Source organism: Leiobunum rupestre, chromosome 10, assembly GCF_980474605.1.
Source record: "Leiobunum rupestre chromosome 10, qqLeiRupe1.1.hap1, whole genome shotgun sequence".
NCBI classification, from domain to species: Eukaryota; Metazoa; Arthropoda; class Arachnida; order Opiliones; family Sclerosomatidae; genus Leiobunum; species Leiobunum rupestre.
The window spans coordinates 35,534,460-35,560,792 of NC_143393.1; the positions used below are offsets into that span (position 1 = coordinate 35,534,460).

At 33.1% G+C, this 26,333-nt stretch overlaps 1 protein-coding gene across 12 annotated transcripts in view; it reads right to left on the minus strand.

The window, feature by feature from the left end:
* LOC149925532 (zinc finger protein rotund-like) overlaps positions 1–26,333 on the minus strand; it is a 395,345-nt gene that overhangs the window by 117,581 nt on the left and 251,431 nt on the right. For all 12 annotated transcript variants that reach the window (XR_016477085.1, XM_090161422.1, XM_090161416.1 and 9 more), the window contains one exon: positions 17,482–17,750. Coding sequence is in view for 11 of the 12 variants with exons in the window: in XM_090161422.1 (XP_090017548.1) it covers positions 17,482–17,750 (269 nt within the window). In the remaining variant the exon portion in view is untranslated. The remainder of the gene's footprint in view (positions 1–17,481; positions 17,751–26,333) is intronic.

Below are 26,333 nucleotides of genomic sequence, written 5' to 3' on the forward strand. Positions count from 1 at the left end.
GAAGTTTATATTTAAAGCGAAGTAGACGACGCTACGAAAGATACGAATCTGATACTTGAGCGCCAAAACGGATAAATTTTCAACTAAAATTCGCCGGCGTACGAAAGTCGTTTAGGGTTGCCACGGTTTTTTCAGATTAAATTCCCTGACTTTTCCAGGTTTTCCCTGCCATATTTTGTGATAATTTTTTATATTTTTTAACCACTATTTTAGTAAACGTTTCCAATTTGCTACTGAAATTAAATTCCCCGACTTTTCCCTGATTTTTATATTAACTTTTAATATTCCCCGACTTTTCCCCGAGTTTTAAAATTCCCTGATATTTATACTAATTTTTAAAAATTCATAACTTTTCCCTGATTGTTTTACTAATTTTTAAAAATCCATAACTTTTCCCTGATTGTTTTACTAATTTTTAAAAATCCATAACTTTTCCCTGATTGTTTTACTAATTTTTAAAAATCCACAACTGTTCCCTGATTGTTTTACTAATTTTTAAAAATCCATAACTTTTCCCTGATTTTTTACTAATTTTTAAAATTCCCTGACTTTTTCCCTGTTTTCATACTAATTTTTAAAATTCCCTGACTTTTCCCTAAGATTTAGACCCATATTCAAATTCCCTGACTTTTCCATAAATTCCACGATTCATTTTTAAATATATCAATTCAGGCTCTGAAGTTAACGTCACGAGCTTCTTCAAAGAAACACGACACGACGCGGTTAAAAACAAATTGCGTCATTTCCGGTTGATCTAGACCGCGTTCTTCTCGATAGAACTCCTGCGCAATTTCTATTTCGGTGACTCAGTGGATACGAAATCAAAATTGGGGCAAATTGAAAACAAGCAAAGTTCGATTAAGCGACTAATACAAGTGCCCAGACAGGGAAATATTTAAAAATAAAAAATAATTTTGAAGGATACCCATTTCGTGGCACCCTCTGTTTACTAATGGGGAAATATGACTTTAATATAATTAATATTTAAAATTTTAATAAAATAAATCGTTTCAAGATTGAAATGTTTAATATAATAATTATGAATTATGGTAAAATTATATATTGAATATTTATATTACTATTTTAATAATGTTACGTATTATTCAAACCTTATATAATATAAATAATTGTTTTATTGAGCCACAGATGGCGACTCTGGCATATTGCTCAACTAAGCTCCGCCCATAAAATTAAAAAAAAAAGTGAATTGGTTCTCAGTTACTTGAAACCGTTCTTGGTAATATACACACGTACGCAGGGCCGGATTGGGGGCCCTGTGCAAAGTAGAATTTGGGGCCCCTTAAAACTTCAGATCTTACTCTGGGATTTCACAGTGCTTAAATTCTCTATCGTTAATTTAAATAATAAATCTCTATTAAGGATGCAAAATAAGGGTTCGTTAGGCTTTGTAGTCATAAAAAGCCTGACGTCATACTTCGCGTACTTAACCTCAACATTTTTTTAAACAGGAAAGAGAGGGGGGGGGGGGGAGGATTTATCTAATCGGCCGATCATATAATCTTACATATGTATGGAGAGGAAGAAACAGACAGATTAAAGAATGAGATTTTTGTTGTAGAGGTTGTTATGTGGTTTAATGAGACGAAACGAGCTTGAACCGATGCGCGATTCAAAGAAACCAACAACCCTAATACAAAGCAATTACTAAACCCCCCCTCCCCCCTTAGACAAAATACGGATTATCAGATTTAAAACTGGAACTTAAACAATCCGATGGGTGTAGTAGTAGTTTTGGTATCTGTTATATTAATTTCAATTATTGAAATTGAAATAGGTGAGTTTTTAGTATATTTCTATTATTATTGCAATTATTAAATTATTATCGCAATTATTAAATTATTATCGCAATTATTAAATTATTATCGCAATTATTAAATTATTATCGCAATTATTAAATTATTATCGCAATTATTAAATTATTATCGCAATTATTAAATTATTATCGCAATTATTAAATTATTATCGCAATTATTAATTTATTATCGCAATTATTAATTTATTATCGCAATTACTAATTTATTATCGCAATTACTAATTTATTATCGCAATTACTAATTTATTATCGCAATTACTAAATTATTATCGCAATAACTAAATTATTATCGCAATTACTAAATTATTATCGCAATTACTAAATTATTATCGCAATTACTAAATTATTATCGCAATTACTAAATTATTATCGCAATTACTAAATTATTATCGCAATTACTAAATTATTATCGCAATTACTAAATTATTATCGCAATTACTAAATTATTATCGCAATTACTAAATTATTATCGCAATTACTAAATTATTATCGCAATTACTAAATTATTATCGCAATTACTAAATTATTATCGCAATTACTAAATTATTATCGCAATTACTAAATTATTATCGCAATTACTAAATTATTATTGTAATTACTATAGATGTAAAACTAAAAATGTTTTCTCAAAATGCACTTTTATTTACTTGCTTCAATATGCTCTTAATATGAAGTTTGGAAAAATAAATTCAATATTTCAAAATTGGGGAAAATATGATAATTGCAGTATTTTAAAGAGTTTTTATTTGGTAAAAAAAAAGGGTAGAAAATTAGGAGCATTTCGATTGCTATATGCCAAGCTATAATAGAGAGCATCAGCAAACCCATTTCAAGGCGTTTACGTGAACGTCTGCAGACTAGAATTAACTTCGAAAATCACCAGACTGCTACAGATTCCATTTGATTTTTATATAAGTTTCGGCTTGCATAATTTAACACTCATTAAACCGTAAAAATTTGATAATTGTTCGCGTCCGAAAATTACGTTAAATTAAGATTATCAGTAAGAAGAGCAACTAAATAATACAATTTAATAATTATAATATGTATTCGATATTCCCCTGGCAAAAATTAAATTGTAAAATAGTAAATACAATCGTAAACTTTGGACAGCCAACACACGATGATTATGTTTTGAACCACCTACTTATTTATGGTTCATCTACCTCCGAATATCGCTCGCTAACTTTATCAACCTAATTTTTAAACACGTTTGCGTCCTCCGTACGACGAAACTCAATCGACCGATTTAAATTAAACCCAAAACAACATATACGAAAATATCAATTTCAACCACAAATGATATTTGTAAGGAATTTTTTTCTCGCGTTCCGGTTTTATGGGAAATTCTTTGAATGTTTAGTAACGTGTTCCGCCACTAGATGGGGGTAAGGACTACCTCAGCATTTGAGTAACGCTCAAATAAATAGTATCTAGGCTTTGAAAAATCGCTTTTAAATTATTTCATACCTCGGCCACAAAATAAACAAATTACCGTAATAAGTAGTAGGTAAAACCTAACGACGCGATGGTTAAGGCGTGATTTTAAACGACAATTTTAAAGATTTTTTATAAAAAAATTAGGGGCCTAAATGTAAACAGATTTCAAATTATTCTAAAAATAAAATGCAATTATAAATTATGTATGGTTTCAGTTAGGTTAATAAAAAATGGATTGGAACAAATTAGGGCAAACATATCATAGCCGCTTTAGGAAATACCAAACTGAATGTAGAAAAAATACCGATTTTGTTTTTGCTTTTTAGACAACCAATAATAATAATAATCTAACATCGGTGTCAAACTTCAAAAGTGTGATTTAGAAATTTCTACCTTCGCAACTTTTTAACAGGGTTGCCACAATATTATCAGATTCAAATTCCCTGTTTTCCCTGACCATTTTAAGATATTTTCCCTGACGGTTTAAGGTCAAAATTTAACTTTTACATTTATCAGAAGTTAACAAATTAATCGACTTATATTTCAGTACAAAAGTTAAAAAAACCTTTCAAGGATATAAATAATATTAATAGCAGAATTTGCCATAGATCTAGTGTAAAATTACCTTAAAAAGTGTCAATATTAAACTGAATTCCCTCACTTCTTACTAATTCTTAAAATTCCCTGACTTTTTAGGCCCATTAATAAATTCCCTGACTTTTCCCCGACTATTTAGGCAAATTCATAAATTTCCTGACTTTTTAGGCCCATTCATAAATTCCCCGACTTTTTAGGCCCATTCATAAATTCCCTGGTTTTTCCTAATTCTTAAAATTCCCCGACTTTTTAGGTCCATTCATAAATTCCCCGACTTTTTACTAATTCTTAAAATTCCCCGACTTTTTAGTCCCATTCATAAATTCCCTGACTTTTCCCCGACTATTTAGGCCCATTCATAAATTTCCTGGCTTTTTAGGCCCATTCATAAATTCCCCGACTTTTTAGGCCCATTCATAAATTCCCTGGTTTTTCCTAATTCTTAAAATTCCCAGACTTTTTAGGTCCATTCATAAATTCCCCGACTTTTTAGGCCCATTCATAAATTCCCCGACTTTTTAGGCCCATTCATAAATTCCCTGACTTTTCCCCGACTATTTAGGCCCATTCATAAATTTCCTGGCTTTTTAGGCCCATTCATAAATTCCCTGACTTGTGGCAACCCTGTTTAAGGATGATAAACATCCCATTCGAAAGCCTAATGCGAATTCAACCTCGGGTTAAAACTGGGCGAACGTCAGCGAGAGAGAAAAGGGGGATGGGAGGGGGGACAAGACAGGACCTTCTATTAAACGAGGGGGGGGGCAAAGGCCGAGAACACGTAGGGGGAGGGGAGGGGCCCCTCTATCGGCACCTGCACACCTCAAGCATCCCCCGCTCCTGATCTTCCCCGAGAGGTCGAACGCCTAGATATTATACCGCTATGTAAATTCTCCAAAAGCCGCGTAACCCGATGGTTTGTTCAAAGGCATTCCGAATTCCATCCGCATTTAGCGTAAAGTACCAGGTGGAGGGGATGGGAGTCGTATCGATTTTGGCGGGAGATGTTGGCCGCGCGTCCGAAAAGGGGGCGCTGTACGTAGCGCGTGGAATGACTCAGAGAACTCTGCAGAATTTGACTGCCTACATAAGCGCCCTCTACGTAACCCTTTACCTAACCCCCCCGTCACTGGCATCCGCCCCCGCCCGCCGTTATTTTCCGCAAACTCCGCGCGTCGTTGCTTCGTCCATGCGCGAGAATTCGGTCCAATTCCCCTTCTAGAAAATTTGAGATACCAACGCGGCCGCTGCTGGCTTTAATCCACTCTCTTCCCTAACGAAGAGAATCGACGGCGGAAAAAAAATTACAAACTTGGAGAGAGAAAAAATAATGGCCGCCATTTTTTGTCTCAAAATCTACAATCATGGCGTCAAAGGGTTAACACGTAAAAAGAGCAAATACCGTTAATGGAAAGAACGTTTACCATCTTCGGGATGGATAAAATATACTAAACAATAGAGGGTTTTAAAAGGGGGGAAAAATATATTTGATATCCGAGGAAGACGGCCTTGGCAAAACGATTATTGATTTGAGGCGCGTTTCCGGACGGACTATCGTTTTCTCGGCCATGAACTGACGTCACGAGTTTAAAGTAATTCCTTCCCCAGCCACTACGCCACTAGCCCCGATTGAAATAACTAAGGAGAGATTAGGTGTGAAAACGAACGATAGAAGGCGACACAATGACTAATTCCGTTCTTTCGACGGCGCAAATGGGAAAATAATAAAAAATTGACGAAAGACCCCGAGGCAACGTTCACATTCTTTTTTTGTTCTTTCGAGTGGGTGTAACTGATAACGTCGAATGGAGTAGACACTTATATCGTTTGATACCCTTAAGGTATTAACTGTCTTTCAAAAGATGTACGTTTGGTATTTTATAAGTAGTGAAAGTTAAAGTATTCGATACGGGAAAAATAATAGTTTAATTAATAAATTGTAAAATATTTGGATATAATTAAAAAAATAATTATATTGTAATTGTAAAAGCGTATTAAAATTAGAGTACTCGATACAGAAAAAAGTTTATATTAATTAATTATAAAATAATTTAATTAATTAAAATATAATGAAATTTAACGTAATATTACATTATAATTAAAAAACGTTGAGATTAGAGTATTCGATACAGAAAAAATAAGTTTATATTAATCAATTAATTATAAAATATTTGAATTGATTAAAATATAATTATATTCAACGTAACGATTATATTATATTATAATTGAAAGGCGTGTTAAGATTAGAGTATTCGATACAGAATAAAATTATATTAATTAATTATAAAATATTTGAATTGATTAAAATATAATTAAATTTAACGATACGATTATATATTATATTACATCATATTATAATTGAAAAGCGTGTTAAGATTAGAGTATTAGATACAGAAAAAAATAATATTTTAAATTTAATTAATTAATATAAACTATTTGTATTGATTAAAAAATAATTATAATTAACGTTATGATAATATTATTTTGTTATCAGATACGCTCAGGCCAAATATTTGGAGTAATCAAATAAAATTATAATTCATAATATTTAGATCTTGAAAAGTTATTTCATCGTTGTGATGAAATAACTTTTAAAGATCTAAATATTATGAATTATAATTTTATTTGATTACTCCAAATATTTCGATGTCATATGCTGTGCCTAAAAATACTAAACAATTTAAGAGACAATTTCTGCAAAGAAATATTTGAGAAATCTTAATAGATAAATAATTTAATATTAATACAGGGTTGTTACAATATTTTCAGATTCAAATTCCCTGACTATTCCCTGTTTTCCATGACCAATTTAAGGTCAAAATTAGACCGTTTTCAATTTTTACATTTATCAGAAGATAATAAATAAATCAACTTCAATTTCAGTACAAAAGTTAAAAAATAATAATAGCAGAATTTGCCATAGATCTAGAGTAAAATTACCTTAAAAAAGTGTCAATATTAAACTGAATTCCCTCACTTTTCCCTGACTTGATATATTTCAACGTGAAACAAAAGTAATAAAAATAATTAATAATAATTAGTTAGGCTAAAACCAAAGGCTAATAGTATAAATATTCCTGGCTACAAAATCCCAACAAACAGCGGATTCGATTAAGGATTAAATGCAAATCTTTACAAGCAGCATTGAGTCGGAATAAAAATAAGATTAACATACGTTACGACTTACGACTTGTACGTAAAAAAATCGTTGAGAAAAAGAGAATAAATCGACTTCTTTTAGAAATGATTCTAAAAAAAGGCTTGAGCCACGCGGCCCAGAATCTGGTAAACAAGTTTAGCGGACGGAAAAAAAAAAACATAAGAAAAAGCGTCTACTACGCCTCAGCCTAGAAAGAGTAAGAGAGATAAAAAGGATACTCTTCTATGCACCCTAGTTCTTTCAGACTCGTCTGGAGCTCAAAAAAATAAGTCTGCCGTTCGCCTTTCTGGAGTAAAGGTATTAAAATTTGAAAGACGGGGGCAAAAATGATGACGAAATCTCGATACGCTGTTTAGCGTTTTCCTTTTTACGTTAGAGCTATTTTCATAAAATTCTTTCTATGGAAATATATTCGGTATGGAACTAGTTTGATTTAAATAAATCATTATTAATTACAAATTGTTAATTATAATAAAATTCGGATCACTTAAATATATTTAAAATTTGTATAAAATACATGATTTTATGTATATTTAAAAATACATGAATTTTATGTAAATTAACAAATACGTGAATTTTATGTTAATTAAAAAATACGTGAATTTTATGTAAATTAACAAAGTGAATTTTATGTTAATTAAAAAATACGTGAATTTTATGTTAATTAAAAATACGTTAATTTTATGTTAATTAAAAATACGTGAATTTTATGTTAATTAACAAATACGTGAATTTTATGTTAATTAACAAATACGTGAATTTTATGTTAAATAAAGAATATATGAATTTATGTAAATTAAAAATACATGAATTTATGTAAATTAAAAATAAGTTAATTTATGTTAATTAACAAATACGTGAATTTTATGTTAAATAAAAATTTTATGAATTTATGTAAATTAAAAATACATGAATTTATGTTAATTAACAAATACGTGAATTTTATGTTAAATAAAAAATTTTATGAATTTATTATGTAAATTAAAAATACATGAATTTATGTAAATTAAAAATAAGTGAATTTATGTAAATTAAAAATAAGTGAATTTATGTAAATTAAAAATAAGTGAATTTATGTAAATTAGGTAAATTTTAAAATACGTAAAAGGTGTAAAATGTTCTTCAATTACAAAAATCATATTAACCATAATAAACTTAATATATTTTAATTGCATAATAGATATCTAACAAAAAATATTTCGAAACGTTCGCCAAAATACTACTATGTTAGGGGTAATCAAAAAATAAATAAACCTGCTGACCCAATACCCGTGATTAATTAATTTTGACATCCGTCCTTTGAAAGATTTAAACTTCCTAATACCTTTAGTTCATCCAAATAAAATGTAATTTTCAATTTGTGAAAATGATACCAAATAAGCATATTTAAAATGCAAGTTCTCTTATAGGAGAATTAAACAGCATGTTTTTCTTTTGAAATTTTTTGGACAAAAGTTGAATATTTCGAAAGCACTTAAAACCAGATGCGTTTAATCTACAGGTAGAAAAAATAGACCAAAAACCGCCTGTAGAAGTGTTCCACCCGCCTCACACCGGAGTACTGCCGAGCAGCCAACTCGATCATTTTCAGGGGAAAATAGAGCGCATTCGGAAGGGATTTCACGAAACATATCTTTTGAAGGGATAAAAAATATCCATTTTAAATCAGCGTAAGATCTTGTTTTCGACGGAAGTCAAATGACCGAAGAAAGGCGAAAAAAGAGACAAAAGGAGCCGAGAACTCGAAAAAGGAATTGAATAGAGAAAAAACGGATGTTGAAGAAGTTCGAGGGATGAGATAAAAGTTGATAAAGAAGGGAGGAGGGAAATAGAGCCCGTAACCCCTAAATATCCCAGAAGGGGGTTTGAGGGTGGAGTACAAAACCCCCTTTGTCTCCGAGCCTCATTGGAAAATCGTGAACGAAGCCTGTCGAAGTGGCGGGGATGGACAAAAAGTCCCTCCGGTGACGAGTGGAATCCCATCCTCTCCTCTCTTTCGCCGGCAATGATATTCAGCGCCGCCAACTGATTTCTGATTGAAAGCTTTGTACTCCGAGATAAAGATATCGCCGCTAGTGTTACATAGACCTCGCCGAAGGTGGCTTTTAGCTTCCTAGCGCCGCCGCTAGAGGGAGAGTCGAGCACGGCGAAAATGATACAAGCTTTTCAAATTAGAGAAGAGAGAGGCGACACGAAAAACCTTTAGCGAATTTACAAAAGCGATTTTAGCGGCCGCTTCCTCCTCGTCCCACTTCAACCACTCTTCTAGCTATACGCTATACTGTTAGCGAAGATGCGCTAAAAACGAATTCGTGCGAAGGGTACCTTACTTTTAAGTACTTTACGGCTTTTTGTTCCGACTACTTTTTTTACGGAAACTCTTTATTATAATTAATCCTATATTTTTCATATTTTCCTAGCTTTTCTTTTAACAGGGTTGCCACCAAATTTTCAGATTCAAATTCCGTGACTATTCCCTGTCTTCCCTGACCATTTTAACAGATTTTCCCCGACTTATTAAGGAAAAAATTTTCTTTTATCAGAAGTTAATAAATTTAGATGAACTTATATTTCAGTAAAAAGGTTATTGCAATGTTGGAAAAATTAGCCAAACATTCAAGGAAATAAATGATAATCGTGGAATTTGTCATATATCTAGAGTTGAATTACCTTCAAAAAGTGCCAAGATAAAATTGAATTCCCTCACTTTTCCCTGAATTTTTACCAATTCTTAAAATTCCCTGACATTTCCCCGACGTTTTAGGTCCATTTTCAAATTCCTGGACTTTTCCCTGTTTTCCCTGACGTGTGGCAACCCTGTTAAAGGTTATTGCAATGTGGAAAAAAATTAGACAAACTTGCAAGGAAATAAATGATAATCATTTAATTTGTCATAGATCTAGAGTAAAATTACCTTCAAAATTTTTATTTCATATTTCACTTTTATCGGATGTTAAATTTAAATAGACTTATATTTCAGTAATTTTTTAAAGGTTATTGCAATGTGGAAAAAATTAATGATAATCATAGAATTTGTCATAGATCTAGAGTAAAATTACTTTCAAAAAGTGTCAAGATAAAATTGAATTTCCTGACTTTTTTACAAATTCTTAACATTCCTTGACTTTTTAGGCCCATTTTTAAATTCCCTGTTTTTCTTGACGTGTGGCAACCCTGTTTAAATTTTTTTTAGATATTCTGAAAAATTAAATACATTATTTATATGTTTATAATAAAATAATATAAAGCAAGTGGTGACTCGACGTGAAGTAGATATTTTTTCAATAGATGTCGCTAGCGTCGAAATAAAAAAGGCGGTACTTATAGGTACCCCTCGCGTTGATTGGATCGTTTGTTAATTGGTCAATAACATAAATTACAGCAATTATAAACAATATTTTTACATGGAATATATACTTTAGGTTAAAGTCCACTAAGTAAAGTAGAAGTTGTCTAGTGATAATTAATGGCTCTCTGACAACGTTATCATTTGGCTATTTTAAATTTTAGCTTCCTTTGACATAAATAGATGGCACCACGCTCTCCAGTAAAGTCGCGTTTTTCGAAGAATCGGATAGGTTCATGGCCATGTTTAATAACAGGGGCTGTTCATAAATACATGTGGCAATGATAAAGCCGCCACTTGCTTTAAATAAATTTATATATTTATAATATATCATATCATAATTTAATCTTGTCCTTAAGTAGACTTGAAATTTAAATTTCCTTTTTTTTAAATTAAAGTAGATAAATTATTAAAATATATCGATAAATTTATATTTGGAAAGGGAAAACTTTATTTTTTATTGTTAAAAATACCCGAAATCTTACTAGGTGGCGCCAGCAGAATTTAGTTCAAATTATTTAAAAGCCGTGAAAAATATTAATATTTTACGTGTTTCTTTTAATGCCCATTAAAAAAATTAAACATAATGGTACACATTAATATTTATTTGACCCGCAGGTCTTTGTCTATGATGTATTTATTTGTCGTGGTTATTTTGTGAATTTCTTAACGTAAACGTCGACGATGCAGCGCTTAGCATCTCCTTACATTATTTTTATTTTGTTTGTCTATTTTGAAAATTAATTTCACGCACTAATAAATTAACGATTAACGATTTAACGCTCGAAGGACCAAACGAAGGGTAAGACAGTCTCAGATAACCTGTACACCGAGTTCGTGCATTTTGTAACGGCCATATTTTAGGCTTACGTTAGCCTGTTAATTTTAGCATTCTTGATGGGCTTTCTAATTTCAGTTTAATTGTATCGTTCTTTAAGTTTTGTAACTTCCCCTCGGGCGTTCTCTCTCTACACCTTGGCGTGGGTCGTCTTGGGTTTTGTGGGATCGCGTGAACCAGCTGTTCTTAGCCGAGCTTCCCTCTCTTCCATGGGGTCCATAGTGGCTTTAGTGGCCACGGGCCGCTGTGCCCCCAGTAGCTTTTCTCGTTCCATATAACGATGCCTTTGGAGTAAAGGAATGCCCTCTTGTCTTTGTAATGCCGCACTATCTCTTCACCCCCATCTCCCCATTTGGCATCTCACCGAAATAAGAAACAAGGACTGCCAATATGTCATGTTATTTTATATTTTTGTTATTTCTGCGTGACGTTTTTATGACTTAAGTTCTGAGAGTTTGTATTGATACAATTTTAAGGAAATGAATAGAAAGCGAGCTTTCCTCGCTTTGGGGTCATAAAGTGACTCAGATGGAAACGTTTAACGCCTAAGTGCGAAAAGTAAAGGTTTCACCGTGATTGTGTTGGCTCGGTGGTAACCCCCTTCATGTTAAACGAGCGTCCCTTCAACTAATAACTATTTTCGGGGGTTTGAATTTAAAGACTTTCGCTCCCACGCTCGACGATTGGATGTCCCCAGTGATGACCGTTCAGGAACAGAACTAGTGATTGGACAGAGCCCAAAAGCGCGGGAACCCAAGACCATCAAAACCAAAGATTTTGGCGGATTTTACCAGATCGAACTGGAGAACCGCTCTGGGGACTCGAACCAGAACAAGGGTCACCCTCTCCGCTACTCCTGGAGCAGACCCGACCTTTGGGTAACTTTGGCCACTGACGCGAAGTCGGAAGCATCCCTAAGCTAACGGCGACTATAAGTCGTAATGAATCAAGCTAACCTGGCGGTTTAAGTTAGAAAGGCGTAAGTCCCGTTAGGGCAGCAGAAACCCCGGTGTGTGCGTGTGTGTGTCTGAGCAGCATAAAACTAGCGGTCACCGTTCCGAAACCGCAAACTGGGTGCCGAGCCGAAACAGCAATGGTATGACGCGTGTTTATTTTCGTAACTAAGACTTTAAAACTGTTGTCAATTCCCTCGGAATTGTTTCTGTGTTGTGTTTGTTATAAGATGTATGTCACGCATCAGTTAGTCTCTGCAGAGTATTTGGTAGAGTGAAATCTAATTTGTGTTAATAATTAAAAGTAACCATTCTAATGACAATTTGGCAGTCCGTCCTTTTATCCCTATGAATAGTTTAAGCATGCCCCTAGACTTCAACTCGTTAACTCCAATCGCGTACGTTATACGAGTTTCCCAGTAACAATCCTTCCCTGTAGGCTATTGTCTCTTGCGCTGTCGTCCTTTTGGCTAGGAGCAGTTGTTAAAGGTAAGGAAATAGGCTTACAATTTAGCACTATTAAAGGTACATATTTTCAAGAGTTCGCGAGTGCCTAATAAAAGTCAGTGAAACTTCCATCAGCACCCCCCATTGAAATTTTCCCTCAAAACCCCCCCTGAAATAAAATCTTGGATACGCCCTTGGTCTTACCCCTCGGGACCAAAGTAGAAAGTACATTTTAAATCTTAATTTCGAGTTAGTACCAATACGCTCCGTCAAACAGACCATTTAAAGAAATTTTCCCCCCATTCCATACGATTAAAATCTTTCAGGAAGAAAAAAAATAATTCCTAACAAGGTAAACGCGCCATTATTTCGACCAGTACAAAAGTCAATATAAAAGCGCGTTATAAAAAGAATAAACAAACCAAAAACTATTATCAACGGCGAGTCTCGAGCTCTACGATAGTTACGATAAAGCGGCACGTCACTTTACATTCGCTATATGCTAATAAGCCGCAGTTGCCGTACCCGTCGCCGGCCTTTGAACCCATGTGTTAGGTAAGTCGCGCGGGAATAATCAAGTACTGTTTTTCCAAATTTTGTAATGAAAGTGAGTTTCCCGAAAGGAGAAAAATGTGTTGCCAAAAAAATGGCGTGATATTTGTGGGCGAATGTGCACGCTGTCGAAAAGGAGGTCGTAAGCCTATAACTCGCGCCAGACCTGTCTACCATATGTAGAGAGACTATTGGCTACAATGAAAAGAGTTTTAATTATGCGAACTACTTTTCTTTAACAATGCACCAACCGCGAACTATTGTTGACACGATAAACAAATATATAAAAAACAAATAAATATATAATTGGATAAGTATTTAAAATATTAGATTGACTTAATTGGATAGGGTTAATCAGAAAATTAATATCTAGATTTGACTATTTTGCACTCTGTCCTGGATTCAAGGCGGATCTAGGTGGCGTACATTTGGAGGAGGAGGCATATTTTATATACTGGTGTGGCATTTTTAAGGGTTGCAACAATATTTGCAGATTCAAATTGCCTGACTATTCCCTATTTTTTTTACAATTTTTAACTGTATATTTTACTTTAATAAATTGAAATCAATCTATATTTTAGTACAAAGTATATTGTAACGTTAAAAAAATTAACAAAACTTTAAAGGACCAAATAATAATCACAGCATTTGTCATAGAACTGGAGTAAAATTATGTTCAAAAAGTGTCAAGATATAATTGAATTCCCTGACTTTTCGTTGTTTTTTTAATAAAGTTTAAAAGAATGGTTGAGGTAAAGTCTTGGAAAATATTTAATTTGTATTTTTAATACATCTAGGGGTCCTTTTCAAATTCCCTGACTTTCCCTTACGTTTTGGAGCCATTTTAAAATTTCCGGGCGTTTCCCTGATTTTTTTGGGTCAATTTCAAATTCCCTGACTTTTTTGGGGCCAATTTCAAATTCCCTGAATATTTTTAAACATTTTCAAATTCCATGACTTTTTTGGGCCAATTTCATATTCCCTAACCTTTTTAAGGGCCAATTTCAAATTCTTTTACTTTTTTGGGACAATTTCAAATTCCCCGACTTTTTTAAGGGCCAATTTCATATTCCTTGACTTTTTTGGGTGGAAATTTCAAATTCCGCGACTTTATTGAGCCAATTTCAAATTCCCTGACTATTTGGGAATCAATTTCAAATTCCCTGACTTTATTGATCCAATTTCAAATTCCATGACTTTATTGAGCCAATATCAAATTCTCTCACTTTGTTGGGCCAATTTCAAATTCCCCGACTTTATTGAGCCAATATCAAATTCCCTCACTTTGTTGGGCCAATTTCAAATTCCCTGACTTTATTGAGCTAATTTCAAATTCCCCGACTTTGTTGGGCCAATTTCAAATTCCCCGACTTTGTTGGGCCAATTTCAAATTCCCTGACTTTATTGAGCTAATTTCAAATTCCTTGACTTTGTTGGGCCAATTTTAAATTCCCTGCCTTTTTGGAATCATTTTGAAATTCTCTGACGTTTCCCGGTTTTTCAAGTCGTGTACGAATCCTGTTTTTCTCTGAACACGTCCACAGAAGGTTCAACGATTCCTTCTCCCACCGCCATCCTCGTTGCCTGTCACGCCGTCTGTTCCCGAAGGACACCCAACGATAAGCAGACAGAGACACAGATATTCTTCAATCTAAACAATTTATTCAACACCTAAACACACTCGGAATTTAGTTTAATGATGGGTTTATTAACCTATTACGTTCTAAATCCAGAGGAACGTCTTTAAAGCACTGTTTATCGCCTACAGAAGAAATTATATACGTATATACTAGGAATGTCTAAATAACTTTATTTAGATAAAAGTAACGTGAATTATAATAAACAATTACAAAATTATAAAAAATAATTTAGGTTGTGATAATTTTACCCAAAATAATTAGTATATAATATTTAATATAAGAATTGTGGTAATTTTATCCAAAATATTTAGTATATAATATTTAATATAAAAATTGTGATAATTTTACCCAAAATATTTAGCATATAATATTTAATATAAAAATTCTGATAATTTTACCTAAAATATTTAGTATATAATATTTAAAATAAAAATTGTGATAATTTTACCCAAAGTATTTAGTATATAATATTTAATATAAAAATTGTGATAATTTTACCCAAAATATTTTGTATATACAGGGTATTTTGAAGAGGTGATGCAAAAATTTGGAGTTGTAGGGGGTGAGTTGAGAAGTATGCTTGTTTTTCCCTGAGTTAAAAGAGCGCCAGAGCTTCAAAGTGTGGCCTACTAGCCCCTGGAAGTAGGCTGCAACAAGCGCAGAACCAAGCAGCAGGGAAACACGAACATTAAGGTTTGGGTTCGTGGGAAAGGTAAGAAAAGACTTTGTAAACAAATCGAGGTAACCAGCGTAAAAAAGTAAACTTAAACAGCATAACCCTTTCAAACACCCTGTATAATATTTAATAAATAAATTGTGATAATTTTACCCAAAAACGTCTATTTTTATTAATTTTAAATTTTAATTTTGACTGCCCTTAATTACATCATTCCTTATAATATTATTTCGCGTTTAGATTGGTATTTGTTTCGTCGGTGCTACTGACGTTAAAAAATTTAATAAATTCGCACAAAACAAAAACAGATTATCCAATGTTTTTAATTTCAGTGACAAGTTTCAATATTTATGAAGCGAAGTGATATTTTCCTTATTCAAATAATACTAACCACCCAACAAAACACAACCACGAATGTAATCTAATATTTAACCCTCAAAAAGTGGCCCATATTATAGCAATAACTTCATTATCGAAAAATAGCCCAGATCTACCGCACGCGATAGACAGATCTTCAATGTCGTTGGCGCAAACCCTTTTTAATATCGCTCGTTTTTCTAGAGCTAGGAATCCACGCGACGTTTTAGGAAAGGATAACTTAATCATTGAAGGATAAATGTTATAAATATCGATACTGAAATGAGGTGGTTTTGTGATCTGTCAAAGAAGAGATTTCGATCTTAATTTTAATACGTTCTTCCCACGAGCGATTTGCACGCGCGCTAGAAACAACTTATATTCCTCTGTAGCGCGCGCTCGTAGACTCGTAAAAGTAAGAGCAATATTTAAACAAGAAGGCCACGTTACTTTATAAAAAGAACCATTACCCTACCATCTAGTAAGTAATCTTAAAATTATTGTGTAAAATATTTTTGTCGAAATTCGAATATAATTATAACTTCTAAATATTTTACGTTCATCTCGATTATTAATTATTATCAGGGTTGCCACAAAATTTTTAGATTTAAATTTCCCTACTATTCCCTAACCATTTTAAGAGATTTACCCTGACTTTTTAAGGCCAAAATTTCTATTTTATATTTTACTTTTATCAGAAGTTAATAAATTTAATTTAATTTAATTTATTTAATTTTAATTTCAGTAAAATGGTTATGGCTATGTTGAAAAAATTAGCCAAACTTTTAAAGAAATAAATGATAATCATAGAATTTGACATAGATCTAGAGTAAAATTACCTTCAAAAAGTGTCAAAATAAAATTTAAATCTCTGAATTTTTACAAATTCTTTTAGGCCAATTTTTAAATTCCCTGACTTTTCCTGACGTGTGGCAACCCTGTACTTTCTTATGAAAATCTACCGCGTAATAGATTTTAACTAAACCTTCGAATGGTTATTTAAATCACCGGAAATTACAACTCTTCACATCGTGTATTATTTTAATTCGACTAAAAAAAGTGTACTTCAAAAAAAGTTGACCAGAACTAAAGGCATTCGAAATATGAAAATTGCACCGAAATTCCCGCACGTCGTTAAGGCGACGAGAATAATTGAGTATGTATTACAAAAAGACATGCCATAAACACACACAGATAAATATGGGAAAAAGAGACGTTTGTAATAATATTGATACGATTTAAATAGAGTGCCAATAAAAAGGTACGAGGGAATCATCATTCGCTTTGCATACAAGATATCCAAAAATAAATAAAAAACGCTCATCGTAAGAAAAATCGAAAGGGAAATCAAACAAGGCTTAGTGGTGCTCGTAAGTGTGTGTCGTGAGTGAAAAACGAACTGCAAAGGCGTACCATAGATATAAAAAGAGAGAATATTCGGGTCCAAAGACCATGCTTAGAATACGTAATGTCTTTTCTTTGGCATTTCGTTTTCAGCCGCGACAATGGGGTAACGTAGGCCTCGCGAAAACTGATAAATAAAAGTTAAATATATCACATTCATACTCCTTTCACACTCTCCAAATAATAACGGATCGTTTAAAAAATGAGAAAATTATGAGATAGGAATGCGACACAGACCTGAGGGCACATTTTGCACTGGTACTTCCGTCCCGTCCCGTTGGCGGTGTTCGGGGTGGCTGGGCCGCCGGCGTTGAGGGCGCCCCCGCCTTTAGAAGCGCTGATGGGCTGGGGCACGACCAGCATAGACCCGCTGGAGCTGCTGGAAACTGGCGGACTGTTGCTCGTGCTGTTGTTATTGGCGCGGTTACTATGGTTACCGTAAATGCCGTGCAGCTGCGAGGACTCCAGACCTCCAGCGCGGTTCTCGTCCAGCGTGTTTCCGGGCCCTGAAAAGAAATTCAGAGTTTTATTTTCACGTTCGTACGCGTTAGCGGGTTGTTTTGGTTTTCGGGAATGACCCTAGAGACTGATCCTTTCAAAGTAACCGATTAAACATAACCAGGGTCGCCGCAGTTTTTCACAATCAAATTCCCTGACGTTTCCCTGACCATCTCCGGAGATTTTCCCTGACTTATTTTGGGCCAAGATTTGTATTTTTTAACCTATATTTTAGTTAAACTTTCCTATTTACAACCGAAATTAAATTCCCTGACATTTCCCTGATTTTTAGACTACTTTCTAAAATTCCCTAAATTTTTATACCCATATTCAAATTTCCCGACTTTTCCCTGATTTTTATACCCATATTCAAATTCCCCGACTTTTCCCTGATTTTTATACCCATATTCAAATTCCCCGACTTTTCCAATTTTTATACCCATATTCAAATTTCCCGACTTTTCCCTGATTTTTATACCCATATTCAAATTCCCCGACTTTTCCCTGATTTTTATACCCATATTCAAATTCCCCGACTTTTCCCTGATTTTTATACCCATATTCAAATTTCCCGACTTTTCCCTGATTTTTATACCCATATTCAAATTACCCGACGTTTCACTGATTTTTATACCCATATTCAAATTCCCCGACTTTTCCCTGATTTTTATACCCATATTCAAATTCCCCGACTTTTATACCCATATTCAAATTCCCCGACTTTTCCCTGATTTTTATACCCATATTCAAATTCCCCGACTTTTCCCTGATTTTTATACCCATATTCAAATTCTCCGACTTTTCCCTGATTTTTATACCCATATTCAAATTCCCCGACTTTTCCCTGATTTTTATACCCATATTCAAATTCCCCGACTTTTCCCTGATTTTTATACCCATATTCAAATTCCCCGACTTTTCCCTGATTTTTATACCCATATTCAAATTCCCCGACTTTTCCAGGAATTCCAGGTACTGTGACAACTCTGATTAGATCCGATCTTTATGATATTATTATACCCTCTCGAATAACGCCAGTCATAGGCGGAGTACGAAAATCTAAACCAGAAATCTTTCTTTTTTAAATTAAACTACAAGTTAGTTGGTTATTAAAAATATTAGGGAAAGTTGCGAACACATTTCGTCATTAATAAAACCTTCCGTGTTAAACAAATAAATAGTATCATTAAAACTTATAATGAAATTGTCTAAAATTTCAACACTGTTATTGAAGTTTACTTTGGCATATTTGGTTTTAAGTACGATATTTCTAAGCTTTGGCTTTTCTAAGCTTTAGTCCAAATGCCTAAGATACCCTGGAGGAAATTTAAACGTTGGAACGTATTAACCAATAATAAAACACACCCTAGTTATCCTTCGACTTAAAAATTCATTATCAAGATCATTATAAGTGTCTAATCGGTTTGCCATGGTATCAGAAAATGCTACAAACAACGTATTTTATCGATATAAAATAGCCGTGTTGACAAATTTAGCGAATATAACATTTACATCGATATATGATAAATACCAATGTACAGGAGCGTATCGTTCATTTTCGTTTAATACCTTTTCAGGGTTCGCACAAAATTTACGGAATTAAATTCCCTGACATTTCCAGGTTTTCCCTGACCAGATTTCCAAATTTTCCCTTACCATTTTCATTTTTGTAGAATAACTGAATGGTTATTCACTTTTTGGGACCATTTTCAAATTCCTTGACTTTTCCCTGACCTTTTGGAAATATTTTCAAATTCCCTGACCTTTTGGAAACATTTTCAAATTCCCTAACTTTTCCCTGACCTTTGGGAAACATTTTAAAATTCCCTGACCTTTTGGAAACATTTTAAAATTCCCTGACTTTTCCCTGACCTTTTGGAAACATTTTAAAATTCCCTAACTTTTCCCTGACATTTTGAAAACATTTTAAAATTCCCTAACTTTTCCCTGACTTTTTAAAATTCCCTGACTTTTCCCTGACCTTTTGGAAACTTTTTAAAATTCCCTGACTTTTCCCTGACCTTTTGGAAACATTTTAAAATTCCCTAACTTTTCCCTGACATTTTGGAAACATTTTAAAATTCCCTAACTTTTCCCTGACCTTTTGGAAACATTTTCAAATTCACTGACTTTTCCCTGACCTTTTGGAAACATTTTAAAATTCCCTGACCCTTTGAAAACATTTTAAAATTCCCTGACTTTTCCCTGACCTTTTGGAAAAATTTTCAAATTCCCTAACTTTTCCAGGTAGTGTATGCACCCTGCTTTTACAAAATTTTAAAATATAATTTAGAGATAATAATTACGCATTAGGTCTGAAAAAAATCGAAGATTGCCCATTTCGGACTTTCAAAAATAACCTTGACCGCTTAAATATAGTTCCGGGTTTGGCGGGAAACCCGGCAGAACTATCTCTAAAAAGACACTTCATACACTGGTGTTAATCAAACAAGACGGCCGCCCGAAATACAGGTTTCACGTTGAATGCCTTTCCACTATTAGCCCATATGCGGTCACACGCAAAAAAGGCACGCAAGTTAGGATGGAAAAACTACGACCACGGCGCCGACATTTCGGTCAAAGCAATAGCTTCACTCCAAGATTATATCGACGCGAAACTAAAAAGCGCGTAATATTTCCGGGTTAATGTTTACGCAAACTGTTGATACAAGTCAATTCGAAAAAGCAACGCGCCATTGTCACGACATCGTGGTTTTATTTTAAATCGCGAAGTACGTAATTAATTAAGTTTTGCCGCGGTATGCCTATAGTCTACAAAAGGTGTATTGAAACAATTCTCGAAATAATATAATTTAAATCAAAGTTGGAAAAAAAATGTGTGTTTTTTTTTTAAATGTATGGTTTAGATTCACACAAACTATGGCAGGGTTGCCACAAAATTTTCAGGTTCAAATTCCCTGACTATTCCCTGTTTTCCCTGACCATTTTAAGAGATTTTCCCTGACTTATTAAGGCCAAAATTTTTCTTTTATAGTTTACTTTTATCAGAAGTTAATAAAATTAGATGAACTTATATTTCAGTAAAAAGGTTATTGCAATGTTGAAAAAATTAGCCAAACATTCAAGGAAATAAATGATAATCGTGGAATTTGTCATAGATCTAGAGTTAAATTACCTTCAAAAAGTGCCAAGATAAAATTGAATTCCCTGACTTTTCCCTGAATTTTTACCAATTCTTAAAATTCCCTGACTTTTTAGGCCATTTTTAAATTTCCTGACTTTCCCCCGATTTCCCTGACGTGTGGCAATCCTGTATAGTGTAAACTACTATAAAAATAACAACGAAATAAGTTAAGTTTGTTTTTAATCATATATTCGTAAACTATTTTAAATATAAAAATTTAATTTTAATTAATAAATTTAATCATTTCTAGCATTTTTAACTCATTTAACTAAATTAAAAATACTCTGGAAAGTTGAAAAATTAAATTTTTGTCTCCCTAAGAAATCTTAAAAAAAGTTTGCTGGAGAAACCTGGAAGTGGACAGTGGTCAAGCACGCGACAATTTACTTGTATGGTAAAGTAATTGAGAGTGCTTTAAACATTGTTAAATATCCAGAAATATAATATCAACAATATTCAAAATTATATTTTAAAAATCTTAAATGTAATATCAACCAAATCGATTTTTTTATTTAAATGGGATTTTTATATAATTTAGTATCATAATTTTACCTAAAACAAATGTTTTTTTATAGCAATTGGCAAGGTCAAAAATACTATATAAAAATTGATTTAAATCAACTTGATTTTAATCACGATTTAAATCGCGATTTTAATTAATGATTTTTTTCAAAAAAAATCATTGATTTAAATCAATTTTTTATATAGCATTTTTGAAAAAGAAAAAACCTCGCCAATTGCTATAATTTAGGTTTAATTATAATCTTTCTTGTATTCCCCCCTAATGTTGCATTGGATTCTACCTGTGGCTGGGGATTACGCCGAATTTGTTTTGTAAAGTACCAAAATAGGTTTTAAAAAATAAAAATTTCAATACGATTATTAGCTTAAATTTAACAAATTCATTTTACATATTAGTCTTTAAAAATTAAAATATATTTGATTTAGGTAAAATTATTATACTAAATTATATAAAACTTTGAAATTGTAATTAAAATCAAATAAATCCAAAAAATAAATAAAAATCCGATTTAAATAAAAAAAATCGATTTATTATTAAAAATTGCCAACCCTCGAAAGAATGGCGTGAAAGGTGGTCGATTTTAAATGTTCTTTAGAAGCGAACGATATAAAAAAAAAGGTGCGAATAGGATCATTGTCTCAAGGCCGTCTGTGCGGAAGATAATATAAAATCCGGAGGGAAATCGCTTATCGACAGCGGCTACGTACACACGGCCGTATAAACGTACTTAGTGTTCCTCGCTTTAATTAACCACTCGTCGATAGAAAGCATTTTTTCTCTGGCAGAAATGAGATCGCATTAAGTCTCGCTCGGTTTTAAGTGTGTCGAATGCGCCCCGGGAAAACAATGACAGTTGGACACGCGAGCCAAGTCTGAAGGACTCTCGTTCGTCTACGAGCAAAAATTATCAACGCGATCCAAAAAGGTGAAGAAGTGGGTCACAAAGTGACAGAATCGACGGGCGAAGAAAGTTTCTCTGGCGGATTTTGCGTGACGTTGAAATTTATTTTCGTTTACTTTAAAACGATTTTAACTCGTATCTCGTATACGAAGTGTCTATGTTCAACCTTAATAGCTTTGGTTTATTTGCTGAGATATACGGCCACTAGAGTTTGCGCGGAGACTTTACGGGGCCTTTGACAAATTATGTCATTACAATTCCCCGACATTTCCCAGACTTATTGGAACCATATTCCAATTCCCCGACTTTCCCTGACTTTTTGGAACCATATTCCAATTTTCCGACTTTTCCCTGACTTTTAGGATCCATATTCCAATTTTCCGACTTTTCCCTGATTTATTGGAACCATATTCCAGTTTTCCGACTTTTCCCTGACATTTTGGAACCATATTCCAATTTTCCGACTTTTCCCTGACTTTTTTGGAACCATATTTAAATTTTCCGACTTTTCCCTGACTTTTTGGAACCATATTTCGATTTTCGGACTTTTCCCTGACTTTTGGGAGCCATATTCCAATTTTCCGACTTTTCCCTGACTTTTTGGAACCATATTCCAATTTTCAGACTTTTTGGAACCATATTCCGACTTTTCCCTGACTTTTGGAACCATATTTCAATTTTCCGACTTTTTGGAACCATTTTCCGATTCCCCGACTTTTCCCTGACATTGTGGAACCATTTTCAAATTCCCTGACCTTTCCAGGTTGTCGGACTAAAAGTCTACATTAGCAGGATAGTAAGGGGAATACGTCTGTCGTACGAGATATATTGTATTATACGCTTCTGATTCGACGTACTTTGAAACTCACGGAACAATTTTAAAATGCAGCAAACAAAATTGAAATGGCGACCTTGGGCGCAGCGAGATAGAGAAAAAAAAACGATTATATGGTTCGCATACATTACCAGCCGCCAGACAAAATCCTAAATATCGAGTTCCCTCGCCATCGAAAGAACACGCGAAACTTTGAATTGAAAAAACGCTATACTAACGTTGGAACAATAAGAGAACTACAACTTTGAAAAAACGAACACGGGGATATTTAAATCGCTCAGTAAGGGCGCTTCAAGGTCCCACCTAGTCCTCCGGGCTCGATAAGAAATTAGGTCAATGCCTTTTCACGTCTGAAGGGTTTATTTACTTGTTTTTATTTACAGGTGGTAAAGGGGGCGGTGTCTACGTCTCAGTATGTCAAGGTAACGACCAAAAACCAGCTTTATACCCACACTCCTTCAAAATTTAAAACGTATATTTTTTGGAGTGTATTTCCAAAGTAAGGGGTACAGACTGATGTAGCCGGTATTAAAAGTTATTAAAAGTGTATTAAAATGTATAGTTGTAATTCGGAAAATTACCGAGGCATTTTTCCCGAAAAATTTTCTGTATTTTTCCAAAAAATAGTAAGAAAAGGTTTTCCATTCCATTATTAAACTAATATTAGTCGCAAGTTTAAATTTCACGGCGTTTTCGACTCATATTTTCGAATCCCAAAAGTAACACTAAACCTTTAGACTAGACTAGTCTAGAAAAAAAACCCTTAATAAGTAATATATGTTTCAATTTTATATTTTTCGGATTTGCGTAAAATTTTCCGCAATTTTTTTCCGCATTTAATTTATCCGGAAAATTAGCAACTCTAATAAAAATTGTTAGCAGGGGGACCAGGGAAAGGTTTTGAAAATGTTATCGGAAAATAAGGAATTTTAGAGGCGAATTATAGGAAACTACTAAATAGGCGAATTATAGGAAAATATAGAAAACTAAATAGGCGAATTATAGGAAAATATAGAAAACTAAATAGGCGAATTATAGGAAAATATAGAAAACTAAATAGGCGAATTATAGGAAAATATAGAAAACTAAATAGGCGAATTATAGGAAAATATAGAAAACTAAATAGGCGAATTATAGGAAACTAAATCAGGGTTGGCAAAAAGCCGGCTTTTTTGAAAAAATCCAGACCAGTGGTTTTAATTGGCTATATCCGGTTTTTATCGGTTATAACCGGCTAAAATTTAAACAGTACCTTTTACTTATGTAAGTAGAAATTGTCAGCAGTTATTGTCGTAAATAAGAATCTAAACAAGTAAAGCGAAATAACTGTATAAAATAACTGAATTATTTTGATTTCCTCGGGAAATTCCCCCTAGTTTTTGTGTATGACGGAAGCGAGGCAGCGAACTTTGGAACTTTAAACCTACCGAAAAACTAGTAAAAGTAAACCGGTTTCTAAATATGAAACAAAAATAAACTAAATTTCTAAATAAAAACTATTAATTTACTAAAACATTCGTATTGTAATTTTTTTTTAAAGCCACAAAAATCTGGATTTTTTCAAGTGGCTATAACCGGATTTAACCAGGTGGCTATAACCGGTATGGCTGGTTCTATATTATAGGAAAATATAGATAACTAAATAGGCGAATTATAGGAAAATATAGATAACTAAATAGGCGAATTATAGGAAAATATAGATAACTAAATAGGCGAATTATAGGAAAATATAGATAACTAAATAGGCGAATTATAGGAAAATATAGAAAACTAAATAGGCGAATTATAGAAAACTAAATAAAACTAAATAGGCGAATTATAGGAAAATATAGAAAACTAAATAGGCGAATTATAGGAAAATATAGAAAACTAAATAGACGAATTATAGGAAAATATAGAAAACTAAATAGGCGAATTATAGAAAACTAAATAAAACTAAATAGGCGAATTATAGGAAAATATAGAAAACTAAATAGGCGAATTATAGGAAAATATAGAAAACTAAATAGGCGAAATATGGGAAAAATAATAAGGTAATTATAGCATATCGGTACGCTTTGACTCGAATAACCTAGAATATTGATACTTTTTCGTATACCGCCTGCTTTCTTGCATTATTGGATCACTTACAATTGTTAGCGGATTTACAAAGCCCGTATATTTCAAGATTTGCTTCGAAAGTGTGTTTTCAATAGATGTTCTATGACACGTACAAAAAGTTCTTTCATTTTCAAAAGACCGTGAAATTATAGGAAAATAGGAATATATAGGAAGGCATTAAAAATATAGGAAAATATAGGAAGTCTGGTCACCCTGGGTTAGTTTGACTTTTAGAGGTGGAGCTAGATAATCAACGTTAAATTCAACACAAATTTTTGAAACGATTCCATGCACCTTTAAAAGTTGAGAGAACACCGTGTTTATATCGACGTACGCTGTCGGGGGGGGGGGGGGTTCTTATTTTTGACGCGAGCGACACAATTTATTTTTCCGACAATCGATAACACACGTAAAAATACACTCCACCTGACTTCCGTTGTTTTCGAGAGGTACTGACTACGTTCTACAACGGCGGTGCGTATGTTTATATCAATGAAAAAATACGGTATTTACTGAAATGGCACCAATTTTAAAACCTGGCCGTTTCAATCTATAAATTTATCACATAATAAAGAATTTTAAGAACAAAAATATTAATTTGATTCCAGAGTAATATAAGTCCAATAGGGTAGGGACATCGGGAGGAGATATAGACCTTTGTATGAAACACGAATTTAAAACCTCGATTGACCCCGACTAGTTTTAAGATTACGGTTATTCCTTTTGTTAACGCGTTTTGTAAAGAATATATTTTTTTGTAAAATAAAATATGTTCATATATATGTTGATTTATAAAAATTGTGCTAGTACAACTTAACAATGCCTGGGTTGTTCAAAATGCTTTTTTTTTTCAAAATGCACAATACTTTCTCCATAACTCAAAATGCAAAATGTAAAATGCAAAATACTTTCTCCATAACTCAAAATGCAAAACGTGAAATGCAAAATACTTTCTCCATAACTCAAAATGCAAAACGTAAAATGCAAAATACTTTATCCATAACTCAAAATGCAAAACGTAAAATGCAAAATACTTTCTCCATAACTCAAAAGGCAAAATACACAATGCATTTTGAAAATGGTTTTT